At 47.2% G+C, this 10,784-nt stretch overlaps 1 protein-coding gene across 1 annotated transcript in view; it reads left to right on the top strand.

Moving 5' to 3' along the window:
* Positions 1-9,114: 9,114 nt before the first annotated feature.
* The window catches only part of LOC135806843 (uncharacterized), a 4,041-nt gene continuing 2,371 nt past the window's right edge, over positions 9,115-10,784 (top strand). Inside the window, exon 1 of the mRNA XM_065321029.1 lies at positions 9,115-10,784. This exon is cut by the window's right edge and continues 1,557 nt beyond it. Coding sequence (XP_065177101.1) covers positions 9,819-10,784 — 966 coding nt within the window. The 5' untranslated portion in view covers positions 9,115-9,818.

Below are 10,784 nucleotides of genomic sequence, written 5' to 3'. Positions count from 1 at the left end.
ATGCAGCGCGTGCTCGCATTGCCCCCAAACCGTGATTTTCACGATTCTGCGGTGAAAGCTGTGAATTCCGCGGGATATTCAAAAAACATGAATTCCGCGGAATTCCGCGGATTTTGCCGCAGCCACGGATTCCTGGAGGGACAGCAGTTCCTTCAAGTGTAGATAAATGGAGGTGGCAAACGTCACGGACCATGATTCTGTGGCGATACTGCGCCTAGAGATCACTGGCCGTGCTCATGGGCAGCCGCAAGAGTATGTAACGTCTGCGGGGGCGGGGTCTGAGCCCTCTGGATTTATTATTAGTATTATTGCAAATAGCCCTGAGTAATTACACGAATGTATAAAAACCAGCATTTGCTTCCGGAAAAGGATTCACAAGAATAAGATAAAAACACCATGGCTCAATGCAACTGCACATAGGAAAAGCTGCTTCTATTTTCAAGTTCAAGTGGCAATGTCAGAAAGACGGTAGACTAGCCGAGAGTTTCCAGTGCGCACAGATCCTGAACAAGCCACACACGCTCTGGATTTGGACGAGCAGATAGTTTAGATTTTCCACGAGCGCAATGGCACAGTGTTCAAAACGGGCGCGGGGGGGGGGGGGGGGTGGGGGTGCCAACAGCAAGTTGCAGTGTCGGCATGCTGGTATCGTACAGGCACGCCTAGACTGCATGTGATTTCAGGCTTCATATTTCAACACTTTGTATGAAGTAAGCGTAGTACTTCAAGCATAAAGTACCTTGAATAGTGACACAATTAAGTACCGGTAATTGGGTACAGAAAACAGAGTGACTTGGGAGCAAGTAGTAGTGATGTCATAGCAGTACAGCAGGTAAGTAGTAGTGATGTCATTGCAGTACAGCCTGTAAGTAGTAGTGATGTCATGGCCAATATTTTGCTTGTAACTTGAAAATATTCACAATAAAGTCCCTCTCCATGCTTCCAGGATGGTGGAACGGGCGGAACTTGAAATGGAAAAGAAACTGTGAACGGGCCTAGCTGAGAAAGAAAAAGAACTTCTTGGTGATGGCTTGGAAAAATGAACATTGGCTATGAGAGCCGTCACTGATAAGACTGGAAGATAGAACATAGATTGGGCCTAGCTAGGGCACTAATGAATGTGGCACATAAAAAATCATTGGCTGTGTGAATAAAAATTATAATATCAGCGGCATCCTTGAAGTAGTCAGGGTAGGTAAGTGTAATTTGTCATGTGACCAGTATTGATGGTGGATATGCTAAAATACATATACATGTAGAGTAGTGATGATACTAGCATTGAAACTGGAGAATGGGACGGTCAAGGGTGGACTGTGAGGAGACTAGCATTGAAACTGGAGAATGGGACGGTCAAGGGTGGACTGGAAGGAGACTAGCAACAGCAGTGAGGATGCACACATGCACATGCACTGCCGACTTAGCCTTTTTACTGGCATTTCTTCGGTTCGTCCGGAATCAGAACGTTGGCTGGGGTGGTGCCAAGTAGCATGGAGTGGCGCTCGTACGACTTTGATTTACGGAAGCGACTGTCCGTGCCATACAGAAAATCAAAGATTCCTGCATAGCAGCAGCCAACATAAACAAAAAAATAATGTCAGTTTTTATTATTACACGCTAGGTATCGGTTATAGCGTGGGTGTTTGAAAAACGACTTTCTATTTTTATATCCGATATTTATTACACACGATATTGAAAATCAAGTGTGACATATCATGTGCATGTGCGCAGAGTCAGGAAGATCATCCTACATGCAATGTAGTGCTACTGTGCATGCGGTTGGTCATAGTCCCATAGCCTCATAGGCTGACCATTGTGGCTATGCAACATGAGTTACATGACCACAACAGTTGAACCTGCAGCATTACGTAGTCTACGACCCAACGCGAGTCAGATCAGAACTGCATTGAACAGATGTTATTACTACAGGCGATATACTTTGTACTAATCTGGTATGTTTTGCTACACAAAGTCCATTTTTAGGACCGATATATTCGGCTGTCCGATAAAATTGCTTGTAAGAATAAATGTGCACTTGAAACCCATGTTATGATTATGAAAACATGAGAGTTCATTCTTGTAGGCAGTATATTCTTTTACACGACCACGCTATAACCGATACACACTGTACGAGGTACACAAACTCACCGGCAGGCACACGGGGCTAGCATGGAGTCAGCAGTACATGGGGCTAGCATGGAGTCAGCAGTACATGGGGCTAGCATGGAGTCAGCAGTACATGGGGCTAGCATGGAGTCAGCAGTGAGATTTTGCTGGTGAGGTCTGCCATGCTCAACTGACCAGAGGTCTCGGCATCATCGAATGGCAGACTCACCAAACTGAGGGCATTGTAGTGCATTGGATCAGAATCAGACGATACATATAGGAACATTCATGGTAAGAAGAGACAACAACCATGACACTGGTATGCAAGTGAACTGCTGGAAACAGGGAGAATATATTTTCTGGTGTTGGGGGCAGCGACTGGGAGAGTAATACAGTCGTCACCAAAGAAATCCAGCCAATGCCATGTATACATGTACAGTGACATGGTGCCTGTCACAATCGCATTCATGCATTTACAGTCATTAGAGGGTCTACCAGCATAGCACTGAACTAAAACAGTCCGCGGCTCTGCACTCTGCCTGCTGCAGTCGAGTCGAGCACAGCACAGACTGTGCAATGCAGAGCACAGTCCCGACGGCAGAGCATGTGCCATGCACTAGGCTTGTACACTAGCACTAGCAGTGGCAGTGCATGCTACCCATGCACAGTACAGCTACCGGTAGCAGTGGCAGTGCACGCTGCCCATGCACAGTACAGCTACTGGTAGCAGTGGCAGTGCATGCTGCCCATGCACAGTACAGCTACTGGTAGCAGTGGCAGTGTATGCTACCCATGCACAGTACAGCTACTGGTAGCAGTGGCAGTGCATGCTACCCATGCACAGTACAGCTACTGGTAGCAGTGGCAGTGCATGCTGCCCATGCACAGTACAGCTACTGGTAGCAGTGGCAGTGCATGCTACCCATGCACAGTACAGCTACTGGTAGCAGTGGCAGTGCATGCTGCCCATGCACAGTACAGCTACTGGTAGCAGTGGCAGTGCATGCTACCCATGCACTGCCACTGCTACCAGTAGCTAGCATAGCATTGGCCGGATTGTTTGGCGACGACTGTATTCTTCTCCGTGCAAATTTCGAAAAGTTAGCAAGTGGCTTTATACATGCAGTCAGAACATTGGGGGGGGGGGGGGGGGCTCAAGTCAGATTTTTGCGTTCACCGCCTCCCATATATGTGCAAGGTATTAGTACAGCTACCAATCAATGCAGAATGCACACACTACACTACTAACTTTGCATGATGGTAGTCGTGGTCCTCTTTGGACGGCATGAACGGCAGGTGGAAGCCGCCCCACAGTGTGCGACGGACACGGAGGCCAGCGAGATGCAGGCCCACAGCAGCAGCAGCATACAGTGAGAGCCGAGCTTGACGGGACCAGCCATTACCGGCAATATGTTTGAGAGGCAATGCCCGACCGGGTGACAGTACAGACCAGAGATTCTGATGGGCGCGATCCACTCGTGGTGAAACTTGTGAACGTGTTTTTTTCATCGCTGCCAAGCTCCTCAAGAGGCTTCAGCACCTGGACTATCCTTTCTGCTTTCACTCACTGTAATAATGGCTGGCAACCCTGGCCACGTCATTGGTCACAAAGCTCGCTAGCAGTGGTCACTCGCCCCATGTCCGAAATTTCGAGTCCTCTGTCTCATACTCTTGGACGATACATGTACCGAACCAACTGTATAGATCCGATAGAACAACAAGACACGTGCACTATTGCAGGCAACGATTTACATCTGTTGACCATCTAGCCACGCACTGAATAGGGCTTGAAAGTGCTACGTCACAGCATAGCAACAATTTCAAAAATTCAAAAACTGGATCCACTTGGATCCAGTTTTTGTATGGATCCAAGCACATTTCAAGCGGTCTTACCCACAGCATGGTGATGTAGCCAGTGAAACTGACTGATTTGGCTACTGGGGGCGGGGTTACAACTGGTGGCGAAATAAAAGTCACACCTGCATGCGACATGAGTGGGTTGCTATGCACCCACATACTTAGGCTGTGTTTACATGAAGCGTTTCAACCCGGGTTGAGTTCGACCCGGGTCAGATTTCAACCCCCCATGTGCACAAAGTGAATGGCGCGTTTACATGACGCACTGCGCTTGACCCGGGTTGAAATTTCGCCCCGGGTTGATTTCAACCCTCCCCCCAAGGGGAGGGTTGAAATCAACCCGGGTCAAGAAAATCGTACAAACGTACTTCTGTGCGTATCTCGCGCCAGGTTTGAACAGCACTGCAGATGCAAATTTCGCGCGAACGGATTCACGTGACCATACAGGACTGTAGAAGTGGACTTTTGGCGGCATATCAGTATTTGACCCGGGTCAACTGTCTTCATGTAAACGCTCACCTCTTTTGTTTATCGTACAGACTTTCAACCCGGGCTGAACTCGACCCGGGTTGAAATTTCTCATGTAAACACAGCCTTAGGCAATAGCAAAGTCACACCTTAGTGGATCCAAAAATAGAAATCTGATGTCAACTTACTACTCCCTGGCCGTTTTGACGTCATCACTTTCAAGCCCTATTATTTCCATTTTGACGTTTGAATAGATGTTCAAATAATATCCAACACGCAGTTCAGTTCAGTTGGCTCAGTCCTCCAGTCTGCGGTCATCAACATCATGCCATTCATCGCGATCAACACGCGTTCTCTTGCAACTCGGTCTGGCTTTCTTCAATCTTGACCATTATCACTGCCATACTACAACAGTTTACTCGATTCATATCACTGCAATCATCAGCCAATAATCCAAGGAACCGAAAAAATCCTATCAGCTATGTCAGATGATCAACGCTTTCTTCGTGCACGCATGCGCCATGGCAACCATGACCGGAGTCGGAGGCTGGCGCCGTGGCGGAGAGTCGGAGACCTCACCCGGTAGAAGTCTACCCTCACTCAGGCCCAACGCCGGCCAAATGCGAAGGCTACTGCCACTTGCCAGTAGTACTGGCTGCACCGACCGCGTTGACGTTGTCATCTCCTTCCGACTATTTTTTAGTATTTTTTTACTATTCTCTTAGTGCTGTTACTGATACAGTGATAGCGAAGAGCCCAGGCGATCGAGCTGATGCTGAACATTTCAAGCGTGATTTTCGAAGAATTGTTTGCCTCCATGAAATTCGCTCTGTACCTGAGCCACAGCTGATGAACGGCTTGTACTTGAAAGTACGTGTTATTGCTTGAGAAAAGACAACTCTTTGATCCTAAGAAGTTATACAGTAACTCGATTTCGATCGTGATCAGTCCGCAGTGCGAGTGAACTGTGGTCACGCGGACAGGGAGGAGTGTGAACAATGGCAGACAGGGTGCGCTATAACATAGCCTTCCTACTTTCCAATCTAGATGCATCCGTGATCTTGGAACTCTTGCTGGAGAATGATGTGCTGGACGTTGATGAATATGATACTGCCTCTAGCAAGGAAAACGTGAAGTCTGATCTGACAAAGTACGTGGTGAGGCTGATGCTGAAGAAAACAGAGGAACAGGTCGACACGTTCCTGAGGCTCATTCAGCACAGCCAGCCTCATGTAGCGGAACATGTCGCCAGTACCATGGCAAAGCGACGCGATGCAACTGCCAGTGGGAAAACTGACCATCCGACGAAGCCAATATCAATGTCGGCAGATGATGAGTCGACACTTGGCTCGTGCTCCGGTAAGTGTTCACATTGATTACAGTGGCGTAGGAAGATTGGGGGGGGGGGGGGGGCTCGTTGAACATTCGTGTAACTACATGACATGTACAGTTCTGCTCAATGAAATCCAGTCACAGCATCACTCAAGTACATGCTGGGCGTTGCGCAGCCCTAGACCTGCAAACATTGGGCTGCAAAATGGTGCAAGGCACAAACTTGAGTGACACGACTGGATCTCATTGAGCAACACTGTACTTACTTTTGTTAGCAGTGAGAAGTGCTTACAGAGATCAATCAGTTCATGCATTCACATCAATCGTATTGAGAGCTGACCCTGGGAATGCAGTGGGTTCAGTTAGATGGACAGTCCTGAGGTTATAACCAGATCTACATGAGCATTGTGTAGATCTACAAGAAATGCAGGTGCCACCGGCGTGAAGCACTGTCATGGGTCACTAGATTAATGCTAGGGAGTTCAGTTCCAGCCTGGGTCAGGTGAAAACTGCAGTCACAACTCGCGTGTACATTTTCAATGGGGCCCGCGTGAGATCTCTTTGGCCTGACTTCGAGCCCTCTTCTATCTGGTCCCGTGGCCAGTACTCCCTTGTCGATGCTATTTTTAGGTAGCTGAGGTCATTGCCTTTCCATTGATGCCACACATGCCATGCTTGTACAAAAAAGGTGGAGCTGCGGTTTGCACAGAGCATAGCGAAGTACTGATCTCGACCAGATGCATACTCGGCCCCGGGAGGTACACCCAATTTTCGTGTTCAGCAGCCTCGAATTAGTCTAAAACAAGAGCATTCTAGAACATTTAGCCTCGCACTTTATCGCAGTAGAAGGGGAATTATCACAGAAGACAGCCCACAGCGATTTCCCGGTGGTGGACGTAAATATCGAGTGAATCGCGCGCACACTATAGAAGCTGTGACGGTGAAAGCATGTGAGTTGTGCAAGCAGGCACACCCGACATGCATGCCGTGCAGCACATGCATGCACACGGCATGCATGTGCACATCCTGTATCGCCATACACTTCAGTTCGCACGCGCATCTATGCACCAAATAGTGCAGTGCTTGACGGAAACCACACCGTCCCCATTCATACTTGAAGTACTTTCTGTGACTGCTCAGGCGTTCATTTTCCAAACTTCAATCATAACTTTTACTTTGGTTTAGATAGAGAGAGAGTAAGTTATCGTTTCCGTTCCCGAAGGGAACTCACGACGGCCGCTAACACCCAGGAAACCCTAGCGGCATTGCCTTTGGATTACCTTGGAATTTATGTTTCGAACTTTCGCAGATTGTTTCTGAAACCTTCCCGGTTCACAAAAAAAGTGTTTCATGCGAAACTCGCGAATTTGATTTTTCGAGTGAAGTTCCTACTTCAGTATTATTGTTTTGCATCGTAGCTGCTAATGAGGGTTGTTTTTCTCAAGTTCTGCAGTTTACTTCGAAATCCCAAATATTGCTTTAGTCGGAGTCAGTTTTTTCTCATTGCTATGCCGCAGCTATAGTGCAGTATTCCAGAGAATGCCACTTTCCAGACAAAATGTTCAACTGAGACTTAGTACAGTAGTTGTTGGAGAGCGAAGATTGCAAGGTACTTTGGCAGCAGTCATAAATTTGAACATTTCCATGGAAATATTGAGCCCGAGGCTACCAGCCATCATTCAATGACCTCCAAAAGATCTCACTAAGTCAAGATGGTCATCAACACCATTGTGGAAAATCCGCTACTGATCAGTGGAACATAACTTTGTTACTAATTGTAGAGTTTCTACAACAACCACTAGAGAGGTTTTGCTGAGCGAACGTTCGCGTAAATTTTCGATTGAAGTCGCGAGAAGCAACTTCGCTCGAACGTTCGCAGCTGTGAACGCGAAAGTTGAAGGAAACGCGAAACAAATTTTCGCAGTAATTTTCGCTGATCACGCACCAGTGACTATTGGTGAACCACCCTCATGCAATGTTTGGTGCTTCATCTTTCACAATCCAGTAGATATACTCTTGGCTTGGTCCGCCAGTGCTAGCTTTCCCCTATGGCAGCCCGTGTTGCTTCATCTCCTCCATCTCCGATCTCCTGCCCCGGGCGTCTTTTCAGAGTGGGTTATATCAATGATGCCTGTTTTCTTGAATTTCAGGTGTTGATGCGCCGGATTACAGCAGAGGCAAACCCGTTTGTCTGTGGGTGTCCGGTCATGGACACCGTAGTCAAAGAGTTCTCGTCGCAGGGTGTTGCCACTTGCAAAAATAAATAATCGGACGAAGACGACTTCTCAAACAAGCGCGAGTACACGCGTACTTTCCTGGAGCGAAAATCATGCAAAATACAAACTTCGCGCAAGCGTTCGCAGAAATATTTGCAAGCCCAGACTTGAAAATCCATGCAAAGTTTCGCTCTGCACAACGTCTCTACTAGCAGGAGATTAGCTCGGGATTCTTGTTTGAAATCGGGGCGTTATTCTCAAAACGTAAACGTATCCGGTGTGCAGGAATGGAGAGAAAGAAAAAAAGGACCAATGAACTAAAAGTTATGCTATAATGTCCACTTACACCACCAGTTACTAAACAATCAGCTCATGCCACTCCTTGTGTTATTTCTATAACTAAGAACCTTCCAAGTTGGAAGGCTGTTGGAGTGCGCATCCAAGATGTGCTAGAGCTGTTAGCCAGTTAGTTGTAGAATTTCAGTACCGTCGGTCAGTGTAGAGCAATTTTATCGCATGAGCTGATTGTTTAGTAACTGGTGGTGTTAGTGGACATTATACAGTCAAATCTGTCGTAAGCGACTGCACCTTGGTGCAAAAAAGCGGTCTCTTATGGCAGATGGTCTCTTACGGCAGATGTATGGTAAATCCGGCATACCGGACATGCATATAAAATTATGCTTCCATGTACTCAAATCGACGAGAATAATGTGATTTTTAATATCATTTTATCGGATAATCAATAGAAAATAGGGGTGCCAGGGCCAGTCGATCGCACTTGCAAGACAGCGCATTTTCACACCTTGCAGTTGACAGCGCACTGGCAAGTACAGTTTCGCACCTAACTGAACGTGGGTCGCTGTCGCTTACAGCAGATTTGAATGCAGCCACCGTGCATGAAATCGCGGTCCCTGGTCGCGCACAGCAGATGGTCGCTCTGGACAGATCAATTTGTATGTGAAACCGTCGGTGCACGGAAAATCGGCCGCTAACGGTAGATGGTCCCCTACAGCAGAGCTCGCTAACGGCAGATTTGACTGTAGCGTAAATTATTGTAGTTCATTGGTCCTTGTTTTCTTTCTTGTAACGTAAACTTATCCCGCTGTCATTGCTCAGTGCACAGGACACTAAACAGTACTAAGAAATTTTGACGTTACGATCTTTCTATAGGCATTAGACAAACATATCGGTGATCTATCCCCCATCCGATGCAAAAGATACACGGCCAGTGACGCTGGCACGTGTCACCCCTGTGGAACATTTGGGGCTGGGAAAATGGAAGTAAGTGTTAGTTTAGAAGACCGCACGGCATGAAGAAGTGCCCAGAACTGGGCAGAAGCTGGCCAGCCACTACTGTACCAGCAGGATTTTCACACCAATGTTCAACTCAAAGGTTCAACTCGAGTGACAGGAACGCTGTAAAAGGTGTAGCCTGCAGGCACGGTGACCAGGTGACAAGTGTACGCATCAGTACGTGATTGGGAATAAGGGCCGAACACTGCATCGCAGCCTTTTCGGACCAAAACCAGTCGACTAAGCGGCCAAAAGACTACAACATATGGGCCAATCGCGGTCATCCGTGCTTTTATAAGAACGAAATGGCGCTTTTTAATAGTGACTGTTGCATACAAAATCTCATTTACTAGGGCGCAGCCACCCAGTTTCGGTGGAAGTGTGCGAGTTCGATTGGGAAAAGGAGGAAGGCAGCTTCTCAGCTTCCTCGGACGAAGACCATTTGACTCAGCTCCCCGACGACTACTTCGAAGTACATCTGGTGAAATTTTGATTTTAGGGTACACAATAGGTTTATTCATATATTCTCTTTGCTTGGTAGGTATCACCATGGCAACAGTTGGCAAACAGAAAACACAGCCATTGCAGCACACAGTGGGGGATGGTCAGGCAGACCAGCAACGGACGTCCAACAGATGTGAGCCAATCTTCAAACAACCAACATCAGCTGAAACAACCGCCAATGTAACTAGAACGGGTACAACATCCAACACAACATTGACTACAACACAGGATTCAACAAGATCATCAACTTCAAGCCAGTCATCTCTACCGGACAAAGACCGACACTTCACTGGCAGGAATGAGATTGTTAAAGAGATCAGTCACAACATTCTCACAACAAAGTCCAAATCATCATCTACACGTGTGCAGAGTCTTGTGGCACCAGCTGGTTTTGGGAAGACGTCCGTAGCCATTGCTGTGGGACATGCATGTCGCAATGCTGGTTGTCGTGTGGAGTTCTTTGACTTACGCGGTGTAGCTGGTGTTGACGCTGTCCAGGCAATGATTCAAAACCGACTCGAAACAAATCCTGTTTCAGCTGAAACTACTGGCAAGACAACGAAATCAACTGATGGCATGGATGATGATGGTAGCAAACAACAAATGTTAGTTATTCTGGATAATGCTGAGGATGCTATCCATGCTGGTGCTGATAAAGATTTCCAGCTACAAGATGTTGTGGAACGACTACTTCGACCACAACACAACGTTCATGTCCTACTGACAAGCCGTGTTTACTTTGACCTACACGCTGCCCAGTTTAAACTACAACAACACCGTCTTGATGGTCTGACAGAGGTTTGTGCTGTTAGTCTGCTCCATGGTCTATGTGTTGAAGGTAGTGTGAGCATTGAAGATGCACAGAGGTTAGTGGATTGTTGTGGAAATGTTCCACTTGCTGTACGCATTACAGCTGGTCTTCTACAAGGTGGTCGATTAACTCCAACCATGTTGTTGTCGTTATTCCAAGACCTTGGTCTCGATGTGTTCAACAATGATGGTCTGAAACCA

The sequence above is a fragment of the Sycon ciliatum genome, chromosome 1, assembly GCF_964019385.1.
Source record: "Sycon ciliatum chromosome 1, ocSycCili1.1, whole genome shotgun sequence".
In the NCBI taxonomy this organism is placed as follows: Eukaryota; Metazoa; Porifera; class Calcarea; order Leucosolenida; family Sycettidae; genus Sycon; species Sycon ciliatum.
This window is presented reverse-complemented; position numbering and strand designations above follow the sequence as displayed.